Genomic DNA, 14,777 nt, shown 5'->3' on the forward strand with positions numbered 1-14,777 from the left:
TCTTGTTAAGACATCTCAAAACGTACCCCAAACTGAACTGCTCTTCGACCGGCAAAGCCTGCCTCGTCATAAACCTCTGCCATCTCAGCTGACGGCAACACTGCTCCTGCAGTTTACTCAGGACAAAACCCCCAGAGGCGTCCTTAACTGCTCTCCTGTCCACAGTGACAGCAACCCACCACTCCACTGCTGCCCTGGGGCTGAGCCTCGACCCCCCCCAGTGACAGCCCCCCCCCCCGGCAGTCCCTCTGCAGCCCACCCTCTGCACAGCATCCAGCTGGAGCTTAAAGTCAAAGGCAGATCATGCACTCTGCTCAGGAGCCAGCGATGGTTTCCCGCAGATGCCAAGGCCCTGCAACAGCTCCCGAGGCCCCTTCAGGGTCTGGCCCCCGCCAGCTCTGCCCTGCACTCCTCCTCCGTGCCCTCCCCTCATGCCAGTCCTCACGCCGACCTGAGGGCCTTCGCCTCAGGGCTCCCTGCTCCTGCCTGGAGTGCCCTCGTCGCCAGCTGGCACCTTCTTCCAGTGTTTGTCAGATGTCACCTCCCCAGCCTGCCCTCTCTCCATCCTTTACCATCGTCACGTGCGACTCCTTGCCAGGCTGTTTTGGTTTGGTCTACTTATTCATTATGTTACCTGCATGTCCTAGAACACAGGCTCCATGAGGACAAAGGATCTGTGAACTATTTTAATCCTTCGCGCATCTCACACACCTGTAACAGTGGCTGGCACATAACAGACATTCAGTAAATGTCTGTGAATGAGCGACTGCATGCAAGAGTGAGGGAAACACGGAACATTTGCGTGAGTAGGTTCTCTGTTGATACCAAACAACAAGCCTGACATGGGAAGAGTTAAAGTCGCCTTTCAGAAAGCATTCTGTGCCGGGGGTAAGAGTAGGGGAACCAACAGCAGATGTAAAGTTACACCAAGGTCCCAAACTATACTCCCAGGAACACCATTTTTCTGTGAACTGGTACAAGGCTTTCCATCACTAAATTCAAATAATAACTTGTCTGAATTACAGGAAAAGTTAAGTTAATGAACAGAATTTTCTTAATTTAAAATTTTTCTTATACTTTTAGTGCCTACCACCAGTCTACACTAAGACAAGGTACAAGGTGTATCTGACGACACCAAATCTCAGTGTTAACTGTTTCTTAAAGAACACAATATCTAAGCTTTCTGCAACCTGGACAAGACAAGCCTATGGCACAGTCTGGAGCACTCCAAAATGAGGCATGTAGAGAAAATTAAGGGAATGGTTTTTTTTTTTGCGGTACGCGGGCCTCTCACTGTTGTGGCCTCTCCCGTTGCGGAGCACAGGCTCCGGACGCGCAGGCTTAGCGGCCGTGGCTCACGGGCCCAGCCGCTCCGCGGCATGTGGGATCTTCCCGGACCGGGGCACGAACCCATGTCCCCTGCATCGGCAGGTGGACTCTCAACCACTGCGCCACCAGGGAAGCCAAGGGAATGGTTTTGGCTAGAGGAATAAGAAACTGACGAGAGGCAGGGGCAGAATGAAAAGAGTATCGAAATGTCCAAAAATAAATGTAAAGGAAGGAATGAATGAATGAATGGAAAGAAATGGAAGGTATAAAGTACTGCAAACACCCGGGAGCCAGAAGGAAGTCAGCTGTTCTGCGCTCTGCACTTTCCCCTCCTTGATGAGGGCGTGGGCATGGAGAGCGCTCTACCAGCCTGGCGTCTGGCCTGGGAAAGAGAGAGGCAGCAGGGGCAGCACGAACTCTCATCCCCACAGCCCAGCCCTGCTGAGGGTCCTAAGCGGAGGGAAGACATGAAGCCAGGGCCCCGCCGCAAAGGCCCCCTGCAAAGGCCCGCACACTTGCGCTCCAGGACGATGGGATGCAGTGACAGGGCACCTTCGCTCCTCCTGCCAGAGGAGTCAGGTGGCTTTGAGATTTCATCCCCATGAACCAAAGACCAGGACAGAGATGTTCAAACTTTAGGTGAAAGGTCATGTGTTCCAAGTCTAAATTCTCCCAAAGTTTGGCTCATCTTCACTTTCTTTGGTATTTGCTTTACATGTAACCACAAATTAAGCTTGCGGCAATTTTTGGAATCTCTAGGCTAAAAACTGTTGCACTACACAAACCGATTTCTAGACATTATTAAAAATTGTACTGAGTTAAAAATTTCATCTATAGAGGCCTTGAGGGACACCTGTGGACAGAGTGGCATTTGATCGAAGAGTGGTGCAGACACCCTCGCTGCACTGAATCTTCTATCCCCAGCGTACACATTTGTGACCTCAACAATTTCCAGAACACGCAGCTATCAAATGTCACAGGAGACAGGAACACACATGCCTTCAACACACCGTCTATCTTCTCAGCTCCTTTAATTTATGCAACAGGACAGTACGTTTAAATTATCTGCAGGAAAAGCTTTAAGAACCCCAAGTAAGCAAATTCCTCTCCTCTCGCCTGTTTTCTTTTTTGGAACTAGAAGAGCTTCCCTACAAATTTTATGAAATTCCGGCTACTGAGAGCAAACGTAATGGGCTCTCTTATCGTTACGCGCCTCCACCCCAAAACTTGGTTATTCCCACCCTTGAGAACACTGAAAGAACACAAAAAACGTCAGCAGCTACGTCAGAAAAATTAGCAGAGTGAGATCATGGCAATTTTAAAACAATCGTAATTCTCCCTGTCTAGGCAATTCTCATTATTCTAAACATTCATGCCCAAACAGAGACCAGAAAGCAACATTTCTGTTGGATAAGGTACTCACTTTGAAACAGTTTGGATGATGAAAACATCTTTCCCCCTCACAGACTCTTGAATTTGTACTCTTGTTTCTGGCAGGAAAAGGGGAAAAGAGAAGAAGGGTGAACAAGGCACATAACTTTAAAAAACGCACAAAAAAACCCCTGCAGCATTCCCCAATATTGTAAAATATGGAAACTGGAACTGTTTCAACACTCACTAGGTTTTCAGTTCTATGAAGGATAACGAACACAGTTCGATTAATCACACCTTTTAAACATGTTAAGTTATACGACATGCTTAAGAAGGAATCACACTTGTCACTTAAAACAAGAAAATATCCCCTCCTCACTTCCTATACATAAACAGCGAGTGCTGGGGCTGCTCTGAGCCCCGTATCCTTACAGGAAATGATAGACTCATTCATTCAACCAGAAACAATTAAGAACCTATGAGGCACAAACGTTAGAATAACATTGGGAAAGTAAAGATAAATAAGGCCCAGTATCCCTACTCTCAAAAAACTTGTGATCAGCCACAAGGAAACAATTAGACAAATCCAGAGTGGGAAATTCCACAAGACAAACTCTTCAAAAAGTCAGTGCTGTGGGGAAAAAAAAGAAAAGGTGAAGGAACTGCCCTAGTCTAGAAGAGAATAAAGAGATATAAAAAACACCTCACTTGGGCTTCCCTGGTGGCGCAGTGGTTGGGAGTCCGCCTGCCGATGCGAGGGACACGGGTTCATGCCCCGGTCCGGGAAGATCCCACATGCCGCGGAGCAGCTGGGCCCGTGAGCCATGGCCGCTGAGCCTGCGCATCCGGAGCCTGTGCTCCGCAACGGGAGAGGCCACAGCGGTGGGAGGCCCGCGTACAGCAAAAACAAACAAACAAACAACAACAAAAAAAACACCTCACTTGAACCAAGAATCCTGGTTTAAAAAACAAACAAAAGGGACTTCCCTGGCGGCTCAGTGGTTAAGAATCCGCCTACCAATGCAGGGGACACGGGTTCGAGCCCTGGTCCAGGAAGATCCCACATGCCGTGGAGCAACTAAGCCCGTGCGCCACAACTACTGAGCCTGCGCTCTAGAGCCCGCAAGCCACAACTACTGAGCCCACGTGCCACAACTACTGAGCCAGTGCTTCTACAGCTTGCAAGCCACAACTACTGAGCCCATGTGCCTAGAGCCTGTGCTCCGCAACAAGAGAAGAGAAGCCACCGCAATGAGAAGCCTGCACACCGCAACAAAGACCCCACGCAGCCAAAAATAAAAAAACAAATAAATTTATAAAAACAAAAACAAAAACCAGCTAGGACAACTAAGAAAATTAGAACGTACATTAGCTATTAGATGATAGAGAATTATCATTAATCTCTTTAACGTGACAACGGTAGTGTATCTACATGGGAGAACGTCCTCCTTAGGAGACACATGGTCAAGTATTCAGGGGTTAAGTGTCAATGTCTGCAACTCAGTTCCAAATGGTCCCACAAACACACATTCATACAGCAAAGTGTCACCTGCTGAAACTGGGTGGTACTCATTCATATGGGTATTCATGGCACTACTCTTTCACATTTTTTATAGGTTTGAACATTTTCATTAGAAATGTTGGAAAAAATAGAGTACATGTTTACAAAAAAGTGTGGCACCATGGAAAGAAAACGAGCTTTAGAGACAGGGAGATTGAGCTTTGAATCCCGACTCTGTTCCCTCTGGGGCCTTAATCCTAACGTCACCCCTGAACTCAGTTCCTCAGTACCTGGTAATGGTAAGGACTCTAGAGACGTTAGTTCCCTGCTTCCTTCCCCTCGTTCATGAACCCGGAGGGTGGACAGGCTCCTCCTGAGTCTTCCGCCACCAGCCTCCCTCAGCCCCCCTTCTACACTAGACAAAGGACTTCATCCAATTCCTTTAGCAGCAAAATCTTCTCCAAACTCCCTGTATATTTCCCTCAATTATACTTTTTTCCCACTGAAGCCACATGGGGGATATTGGGAGACAGGGAAGAGGAGGCAGTAATGAAGAAATAAATAGGGGAAGAGGAAATTTGTGCCTTTTCATCTAAGTGTCTTGTAAGTTCTCTAATATTTAAGTATTAGACAAAATCCTGCAGTGGAAAAGGAGAGGGAACCAGTGTTTACTGAGTGCCTACTATGTGCCAAAAACTGTGTTGGGCACACAAATTATCCCACTTAATCCTCAGAACAGCCCGAATTATTTGCAGTTTAGACAGCTAAAATAACTTGCCAAGGAGAAGTTGTCTGACTCTCACACCTATGCAGGTCATCTGTCGCTCCTGCTAGAATAACTTTAAACATCCGCCATTTCTACAGAAAGTACAAAGGCTAAATAACATGTGATTTTCACAACTTGAGGTGTTTATACAACATCATAAATCAGTTAGCAAAAAGCACTTCCTGACATGACATCATGGAGTCTAGCCCAAGGCAGTGCAGGTTGGGGAAAAGAACACCCACCACCTGATACTGTGGCTACACAGGGCATACGCCCCCCGCCTAAGGGGACGGATTCAACCAAGCGCTGCGCTTGTGCTTCCTTCAGGTGAACAGCTTGTTCATGCACCCACGCAGTTATCGGATGACGTCTAAGGACTAGACTTTAAGCCCCCAGATGTGACTGCCCCAGAATTCCCTATCGAGCTGGTATTAGTGGGAACACCGCGCTCGCCCACCTTGCCTGCCTGTCTTTCTGCTGGCAGAACTAACTGGACACTGAGGCCGACGGCTTCAGCTACGGAGGATGGGGGACTGGGCCAGCACGGCATGTACCACAAAAAGGCCACCGTCACGAAAGCACAGGATCACTCACCTCTGTCAGGCTCCTGGTAAACCTGCACTTTGCCCATCTCCACCCCCAGCCGCCTAGAGAAGAGAAAGACGGAAAACGCTGAAAAAGTAACAGAACAGATGCAACCGCTTTACTATTAAGGATGATTTAGAAATTGATCAAAATAATACAAATGTTTTAAAATAGAGGTATTCCTATTACGAGATTTAAAGTGGACGTAGAATTGTTCGGTCACCTAACTCATCACATCCCCACCCTATGCCAACCCAAGAAGGCCTCTCAACGCTGTCCTGGTTCTCCAGGGTCCTGGGCTCCCTAAGACAGAACAACCTGCCCTTGCCTCTCCGTTCTCCCCGCTTTACCACCATCGGAAGTGATCCTGTTTGTTTGTTTGGCTGACTCGCTTCTTGCCTGGCCCCTCTACTAAAGAAGGGAGGGTTCTGACTGGCTTCTTCACTGTTACTCCCCAGTATCTAGATCAAGGTCTGGTACACAGTAGGGGTTCAATATTTATTTAATAAATAACTAAAATTATACTGAACTGTAATCTATAAAGTATCTTCATATAGTATATACCCTTCATTGTTCTTTATACTCAAATAATTCTATACATATGTAGCACCTAACACAATCTCTGGCACTCAGGAGTCACTCAATAAATGTCTGCTGAAAGAACGTGTAGGAGTGACAACAGTTTACAAGAAGGTGAGCCTTTAATACACAGATGATGAGCAGCTTAACTATAAAATATCTGCTTTCAAATTTAACAATCAGTGCCAATCCGTTTATCAAATGTAAAACACCACGTAATGAGTACAGATTTTAATACTATGATTATACTCACTCAGCGATCTTCTTTGAAAGCTCCATACATGATGAATTAGAATTTGCCGAAAACAACACCAGACCCCCTTTGGTTATGTTCATCTTGGCTTCTGATTCAGGTGGCGCCACACAAAACATCAAAACCTTCTTGGTTTTCCAATTCTCAGAGCCTGGAAAGATACAAAATATATTAAGAACTGTCATGTGATATGAAATACACCAGAAAATTTTTTAACAGCAAGTGACTTAAGCTGAAGGAAATTAGTTTTTACCATGATGGAGTCTTTTATATTAAACATGTATATAGACAAATAGAAAGTCTATTGAGTTTTAGGGTCCCAAATTTATGGAAAGATGCTATCACGTGACTCAATTATTTTCATGACCACTGGGAATAAATGATAAACTTACAAGAAAGGTGGAGCTGAAGAGCTCAGTGTTTTACTGTTTGCTGCTTAAAGTCAATTACGACAACCTCCTTTTAGTCTCTGACAACAAAATTCCTCCTGGATTAACACACAGAAAAATGGCAAAGCCATTAGCAAGGACAAGGACTGACTGATCCTTAAACAATGAATAAAAAACCCGTCCATGCCCAGCTTTCCTTGTAATGCCTGTACCATGAAACCTCCCCCTGGCCTTGCAGCTGCCCCAGGTTCTGTCTAAGCCTGACCTTGTCATCTGCATTTTTCCTCAACTGGAACACAAGGTTGACCAGGTAACAATAACCTTGAAGGAAAGTGACTCAGCCATGCAACTGACCAGCAGCAGGGCACAGACAGAAAGAGCCTGGCCTGGGCTTCCCTGGTGGCGCAGTGGCTGAGAGTCCGCCTGCCGATGCAGGGGACATGGGTTCGTGCCCCGGTCCGGGAGGATCCCACATGCCACGGAGTGGCTGGGCCCGTGAGCCATGGCCGCTGAGCCTGCGCGTCCGGAGCCTGTGCTCCACAACGGGAGAGGCCACAACAGTGAGAGGCCCACGTACCCCAAAAAAAAAAGAAAAAAAAGAAAGAAAGAGCCTGTCCTACAGGTCATCAGAACCCTCCATGCTCTCCTCCTCCTCTGGGCACTCTCTGGGCTGAGTGTCCTTATGGAGAAAGGCAGGCACGGGTTAGATGCAAGAGCAACAATCCACTAGGCCTTCGGGGACGGAGGCGCCTTCCCAGCAAGCCCACTGCATTTCCCCAGTCATATGTTTACGTGGGTGGCTCTGGGAAGGCTGGTGGTCAGGAGCAAAAGGCTGAAGCCAATTATCTTATTTGTTATTCTTAACTTTTTTTTTTTTTTTTTTGCGGTACGCGGGCCTCTCACTATTGTGGCCTCTTCCGTTGCGGAGCACAGGCTCCGGACGCGCAGGCTCAGAGGCCATGGCTCACGGGGCCCAGCCGCTCCACGGCATGTGGGATCCTCCCGGACCGGGGCACGAACCCGTGTCCCCTGCATCGGCAGGCGGACTCCCAACCACTGCGCCACCAGGGAAGCCCCTATTCTTAACTTTTAATTACACAATAAACAAATACATTCTCCTTGTAAAAAAAATTGGAACATGAGAGTTTAGGCTAATGTCACTAGCTCCGATCCCAGGCTCCTTCCCACCCACGTCCTTGGACCTGACAGTTCTTATTATTAGTTTGAAAGAGATACCATCAGGCTGTTACACGTTCACACGTGATCCCCATAAAAAATACATATAAAAAATCATTTCTAACATAAAAGGGATCATCGTACAAATCTACTCATAATCTGCTTTTTTAAAAAGCAATATATTTTAAGATCCCAGGTAGAAAGTACAGACCCATCATGTCCTTTTTAACTGCTGCCACTGTTCCCTGGTGCAGGCACGCCACACTCAGCAGGTCACCAACCCAAAGAGGCCTCCTTATGCATGTGTGTGTCTCTCTCTGCAGTAACCGCCAGTGGGGGCCAGTGGGTCACTCACGGTCCCCCACGCAGGCTAGGAGAGCACATTTCCTCCTCAGAGGCATCGCTCAATGGCAAACACAGGCCACCCCAATGCACTTGACCTAAAGCCTATGAATTACAAACAGAAATGTATGAACAGCTGGCCAAAGCCCTAAGGAGACCAAGAAGGACCACTGGTGTGTACCGTGGAAAGTGGCTTTGGGGCAGGGATCGGCAAAGTACAGCCCACGGGCCAAAACAGGTTATTTCTGTAAATAAAACTGTATTGGAACACAGCCATGCTCACTGGAACACAGCCACGCTCACTGTCAACAAGCTGTCTGTGGATGCAGTGGTAGAGTTAAGTATGGGCTGCAAAGACTAAAATATTACCTGGCCCTCTACAGAAAAAGTGTGCCGAGCCAGCTTTACAGCATAGCGTGGGGCAGGGTGACTGGTGCAAAGCAAAGAAATAATGTTTAACCATCAACACTCAGAATCGGAGGAGATCCTAGGTGTCTTCTAACACCACCTCTCAACTCTTCTATGCCTGTGTTTAGGAACAGAGTCTGGAAAAGGAAACCACAACAAAAATAAAACTCATTCTCCTGTACTTATGAATACAGGCTTTGGAGTCAAACCCAGGTTTGCATCTCAGCTCCTACTTCCCCGTAACTCACTGTGAGGCCTCGCATAAATTAGTCACTCTCAGCTTCCGCCCCCTCATCCATGCAACTGCGAATACTGACCTTGCAGGGTCACTGTAAGATTAATTCCTGTACGGCACTTAACACAGTGCCCCACACACAGGATACGCATGGTAAATGGAAGCTCTGATGAGTCAACTTGTTAATATTTTGGTTATCTACCGAACGAGTACATAATATGCATGGGATGGCCACTTTTCTACATCCCCTAACCTTCAAATTAAGAAGCTTCTTAAAGGACAACAGTGTTCTTGAGAGGACGTTCTTGAGAGGACGTTCTTGAGAGAACACTGAGAATCAAACTATCTGAGGGGAAGGAAGAGATCTTGGAAGTAACTCAGTCCATCTCTAGGACTCCTACCAAGGAGCCACTCCAGATACCTGAACAGCCCCGGGCCTGATGCCCACATCCTGAGGGTCCAGCCTTAGAACACGCAGACTTCTCTCCCAGCAGCCTCCCCATCCTGAGCCTTGTCCTTTCTTTGAAGATTTACGGGAAACCCCAAATTCCTTCTCCCCAGGGCAGTCCTCGACCTATCTCAAGATGGCTCTCTTGCCTCTGTGTATTCTCTTTTCCTGGAACCTTTCATTAATGGTCATGGTTTAAATGTCCTTCATCACTGACTATGGTCTCTAGGGTTTCAGTCTCCAGATACCAGGTTTCAATAATGGAAACCTAACCTAAGACCTCAAAATGGCACAGGCTGGGAGTCCCTCTGGAAACAGTCATCAGTATAGTCATGTTCTGTGACTACCCATCTCACAAGTCGGTCAAACAATAAAACTAGTTGCTAGTTTTAGTTCTCCTTTTCCTATTGGAAATTCAAGTTGTGCTCTTTACCAAGCTTTAAGAAAAGCGTTTTAAAGATTCTCCTCGTAAACAAGATAGTCACCAGCATGGGGCTGGCAGAAGGCTCATTACTACAAGGCTATAGTGTGAAATGGAGAGTAAAGAGAACATTCCCATTTTCCCCCCATAAACTACAGTTGCCTTTACCTTTATCCTAAATTCACTCTAGAATGTGTGAGAATTATATACAACACATGAAACCACAGCCTTTTCAGAGAATCTCAGAACCTTACGAAAAGTCTCATGAAGGAAACCACTCTGAAAGACCACTCGCTTTGCAAGTGCTGGCAGTCGTTTCAAAACGACTCATGCACATCTCAGATGAGTAAGGCTGGCAGCAAAGTGGGTTGCTTTCCATCTAGCGCGTGTGCTGACCGCTGGAGTCACAGCGTGAAGACCTGACCTGCCTCCCCTGGTTACCAGCTACGAGTCCTTGGCCTTCCCCTTCCCGACAGCAGAGATACATGCTCGGTTAAAAAACAGCTTCCCTAAAAAAAAAAAAACAGCTTCCCTCACCAGAATTTAAGGTCCAGGACAGCAGAGATTTTTTCCACTATTATTTTCTCTGCTGTACACCCAGGGCCTAGCATAGTACCTGGCAGAGGGAGAGGCTTAACAAATGTTCGTCAAATAACAAATGTTTGTGGAATAAAGCCTGACCTCACTGAGTTGCAATGATTAACACATGGAGTTGAAAGAAGTCTGCAAACTAAAAGGTGTCAGAGAGTATAAAGAATTATTATTTTTATTAGTGATGTACCTCACTCAAAGAAAATTTGCTTTTTGGGAGTCAGTACTGAAGAGAATTAGAAGGGTGAAGCCTACATGTAATTAATCCTCCAGGCCTCTATGACCCCAGGCACCTGGCTATCTCTTCATCAGACTGTTTTCTTTCGGCTAAATACCATTTTCTGAGCGCTCTGAATTCTTATGACAACTCAATAAAACAGGTACTACAAGTCCCCTTTGAGACACGGGATAAGTGACGTTTGAAGATGAAGACACCTCCTCAAGGCTGCCCACCTGGAAGCAGCAGTCTCCCAACACCACGGAGAGTGACCTGACACCCCGCATTTCAGGGGGCAAGCCCGACAAACACCCAGATTTAGAAAAATGTGCGTAGTAAACACGCCTTGTTTGGAAAACAATTTATATCACGTGTCAAAGAAAGAACACATAACTCTGATTCAGTATTTCCCCTTTGGAGAATTTATCTTACGGAAAGGAAAAGCTCAATGATGGTCACTGCATGGTTTTTCTAAGAGGAGGAACACTGAACATATGCAAAAGTTACATAATGGGGTAATTAAGTAAAACTCTGAATATACATTTAATACAATAAAAACGGTAAATATCCGGGACTGTACGAAAGTGCTTACGTTGAGTAAGAGCAGAACTGCATCTCCTCCAACCCAAGCTGGGTAATAACGGTACAGACGAGGTCGGGATAGGAATACGGACAAGAAGGGTAGGACTTCGTGGGGTTCAATAATGTGGGTGAATCACTTACATTTGTGCATGGAACAGTTTTAAACATTATAAATCACATTTTCTCACACCCCAAATCCCCATCCCGAATTTCCCATTCCTTGCAAAAGCTAAACACCCAAACCGCGTCAATATTAATAAAAGGTGGTAAAAGTCGGTATCATCACTGTGCAGTACTGCTGGAAACCATTTAAAAGCAGAAAAAAGCCTTAGAGCTACATCCCTGTCCTCACTCAAGCTCCGCGGGGCAACAGAAAGGCCCGCGCCGCAAGGCCAGCCCAGCACCGCCAGGGATGTCAGTCTGCGCGTGAGGCTGGGCTTCCGCCCGCAGCTGCAGGTCCCGTAACGGCCGGACGGGCCGCGCGCCAAGCCCGCGGACGCCTACGAACCGGACCAGACTGAGGGCTGCGCGCGGCCGGGTCCCCGCCGAGCCCCCCGCCCCTGCACCTGTGCCCCGCAGGGCCGGCCCGCCGGCCGCGCCACCACCGTCGCCGGCTCCCGCCCGCCTACCTGGCCCCGACCCCAGCCCCGGCCCCGCCGCAGCCTCCGCTGCCGAATGAGGAAAGCGCCGGAGCACCGGCGGCCTCTCCAAGAGCAAAATGGCGACTCAAACCCGAGAACTGCGTCCGCAGCGACTGCGACGCCTGTGGGCGGGGCCGCTCAAGGGGGCGGGGCCGATAGAGGGGGCGGGGCATGTGGGGCGGGGCCTCGGGAGGGACCATCCGTGTGAGGGGCGGGGCAGGGAAGGCGCCCACAGAGGGGAGGCGCGGGGCCTTCTAGTCTAGCTGGAATACACCACGCCGGATGAGGGGCGGGGCCATGGGCGGGGCGAGGCCACGAGTGGGGCGGGGCTGACTGGAGGGGTGGGGCCAGGCTGGGCGAGGGGCGGGGCGAGGGGCGGGGAGGGTGGGGCTGAGCCTCGAGAACCCGAGGGCGGACTTTTTTTTAAAAAACAAATTTATTTATTTATTTTTGGATGCGTTGGGTCTTCGTTGCTGCGCGCGGACTTTCTCTAGTTGCGGTGAGTGGGGGCTACTCTTCCTTGTGGTGCGCGGGCTTCTCATTGCGGTGGCTTGTCTGTTGCGGAGCACGGGCTTTAGGCATGCTGGCTCAGTAGTTGTGGCTCTCCGGCTCTAGAGCGTAGGCTCAGTGGTTGTGGCGCACGGGCTTAGTTGCTCCGCGGCATGTGGGATCTTCCCAGACCAGGGCTTGAACCCGTGTCCCCTGCATTGGCAGGCGGATTCTTAACCACTGTGCCACCGGGGAAGCCCGCGACTGCGGACTTTGATGTCTGGAATTACAAATGTCTGGGTTCAAGTCTTTACTGGCCTGTAACTTTGGGCAATGTCGCTTCACCTCCCTGAGCCTCAATTTCCTCAGCTGAAAAATGGAGATGATAGTAGCACCCATCTCAGGGGTTGCTGTGAGGATTCAGTAAAATAACACCTGCGGAGCTTCCAAAACAGTTTCTGGTGCATAGTAAACCCTCAGTTGTTATTATTACTATTATTTGTTTGTTGCTCTTTCTTCTTTTATCACAAAGTAAGGAATTAGTGCTTGCCTGAGTTCCTTATATTTAAGTATGTTTAATACATATATAAAACATAATAATAGAAACACGTATGGAGCACTTACCATGTGTCAGGCCAAGTGCTTAACATATATTAACTGTAACTTATTTAATCCTCACAGAACTATGAGGTAGGTGTTATTATTATCTCCATTTTAATAGTTGTGGGAACTGACACCCTGACGTTAAATATCAATAACTTGCCTAAGGACAAACATGGACAAGAACTTCAACCCAGGCAGTCTGGCATCACGGTCTGCACTAAGCTAGACCCTATACCACATCGCAGCTCCAGTTCTGCTTTGGATTTTTCACTAGAGTGAGTCTTGAAATCGTTCGTGAGAGGTGGCACGGCCAGCTAGAAGCGGCCGGACTCAAATGGAGTCATTTAAGACATTTCCTTTGCCTGACAGCTTCACGGGATCATACCTCTGTGAAGAACAAGCCCCGTGAGCCCACAGACAGATTCAGGTACAAAACTGAATGCCCTTACTTCGGTAAGTGGACTTTGGTTTCACCCACTGCTTTTGCGCAGGCCCAACCCTGATGCACCCGACCTCCTGGCTTCAACCTGCGTTGGCTCCACCCAGCACTCCAGGTTGCACGTGACTGGACCTGACCAATCAGGGCCACTCATCCCTCTCAGCTCGCTGATTCGCTCCAAGGACAGGCCGTTGAGCCAATGGGAGCCCAGAAGACGCAATCTCGCGCCGCAGTGGGCTACGGAGCCCGTAAATTCCTTCCCTTCAACCTCTGAAGCCAGGGGCCTGCGTGTTGTCCCCTTGCTTACTTGTCGTTGTTCTTTCCCACCAGCCTGTTCCTCCATCCCTGAACTGTAGGGCACGTACACATGCTGTTCCTGCCTCCGGGAATGCTTTTCCTCCTGCTGCCCTCGCCCCTCATTAACTCCTACTTAAACGTCTAAGCACAATTGTCATTTTTAAGCCTTCTCTAAACCACTCCCCTTCTCAAAAAAAAAAAGTACTTTTCTTTCGTTAGGCTTATCATGATCGCTAATTATGTGTTTATGTGGATGGTCATTTTATAAATATCCCCACCCCCGCCCCTATAGACTATAAGCCCCTACGGGCAGGTTCTTTGTCTCTTTTGCTGATCCCTGTTTGCAGGTACCCAGCACAGTACCTGGCACAAGTGTGGTACTCAAGAAATGTCGGTACCGTGGGTGATCTCAGAATTACCCCCCACCATGGAAAGGAGGAGGGCAGTAGCACAGAATTGTATAGTATTTTCACCACACAGGGACAATATTCCTGATAATTTAAAAATCGTCTCTGCTGAGCCAGTATGAGCTAGCTCCCACATACCATGCTCCCAGCATTTGGCAATGAAATTGTTAGTTTCTCAATCAATCAGTTTCTCCTCATTGGAGGCACTTAGCTTACAGTTTCCCTTGCTCTATTACACCAGATGCCACTTCTCCATCCACTTTCAATTCTCCAAAGACTCTTTTGAAATCCTCCATAGGCTGATGTCTCATCTCCCTTCCTCTTTATCCTTGGGGTTTAGGCCATGGGAGTGAGCCATGGTGGACATCCAGCCCAGATGACCCACTGGTGGCTGCAGCCCCAGTCACTACCTGACTGCAACTCTGTGAGAGACCCCAAATGAGAGCCACCCAGCTGAGCCCAATCAAACCACAGAAGATTGAGAGATAATAATAAATATTTGTATTAAGGTGCTGAGTTTGGAGATATCTTGATACACATCTATGGGTAATGAGCAAGAAAGGAACAAAACCAGAATCTAAAGACTGGGGTCAGTTTCACTCTAATGCGGTTGTGGTTAGCCTATTGCTAAGCTTGATAATCGCCTGCCCACTTGGAGGTTTACAGGGTCTGCATATTATTGAAGTGCTCAGTTTGCCTGTACCACCT

The 14,777-nt window shown here is 48.0% G+C and overlaps 1 protein-coding gene and 1 long non-coding RNA gene across 8 annotated transcripts in view; one reads left to right on the plus strand and one right to left on the minus strand.

Moving 5' to 3' along the window:
- The window catches only part of PRPSAP2 (phosphoribosyl pyrophosphate synthetase associated protein 2), a 39,080-nt gene extending 27,172 nt beyond the window's left edge, over positions 1-11,908 (minus strand). Inside the window, exons 1-5 of one of the 7 annotated variants that reach the window (XR_009517114.1) lie at positions 11,204-11,705; positions 6,777-6,871; positions 6,385-6,535; positions 5,562-5,614; positions 2,753-2,819 (exon numbers count right to left, since the gene is read on the minus strand). Coding sequence is in view for 6 of the 7 variants with exons in the window: in XM_059998509.1 (XP_059854492.1) it covers positions 2,753-2,819; positions 5,562-5,614; positions 6,385-6,503 (239 nt within the window). In the remaining variant the exon portion in view is untranslated. Of the gene's footprint in view, positions 1-2,752; positions 2,820-5,561; positions 5,640-6,384; positions 6,536-6,776; positions 7,133-8,160; positions 8,782-11,203; positions 11,706-11,822 lie in introns of those variants that run through there. The other 6 variants (XM_059998509.1, XM_059998508.1, XM_059998514.1 and 3 more) reach the window with 6 other exon arrangements.
- A 372-nt stretch (positions 11,909-12,280) lies between these two features.
- LOC132414405 (uncharacterized) lies at positions 12,281-14,576 on the plus strand. Its single transcript, XR_009516947.1, has 3 exons — positions 12,281-12,333; positions 13,296-13,379; positions 14,410-14,576. It is a non-coding gene; the product is annotated as an uncharacterized lncRNA (long non-coding RNA).
- The last annotated feature ends 201 nt before the right edge of the window (positions 14,577-14,777 follow it).

Source organism: Delphinus delphis, chromosome 19 (genome assembly GCF_949987515.2).
Source record: "Delphinus delphis chromosome 19, mDelDel1.2, whole genome shotgun sequence".
In the NCBI taxonomy this organism is placed as follows: domain Eukaryota; kingdom Metazoa; phylum Chordata; class Mammalia; order Artiodactyla; family Delphinidae; genus Delphinus; species Delphinus delphis.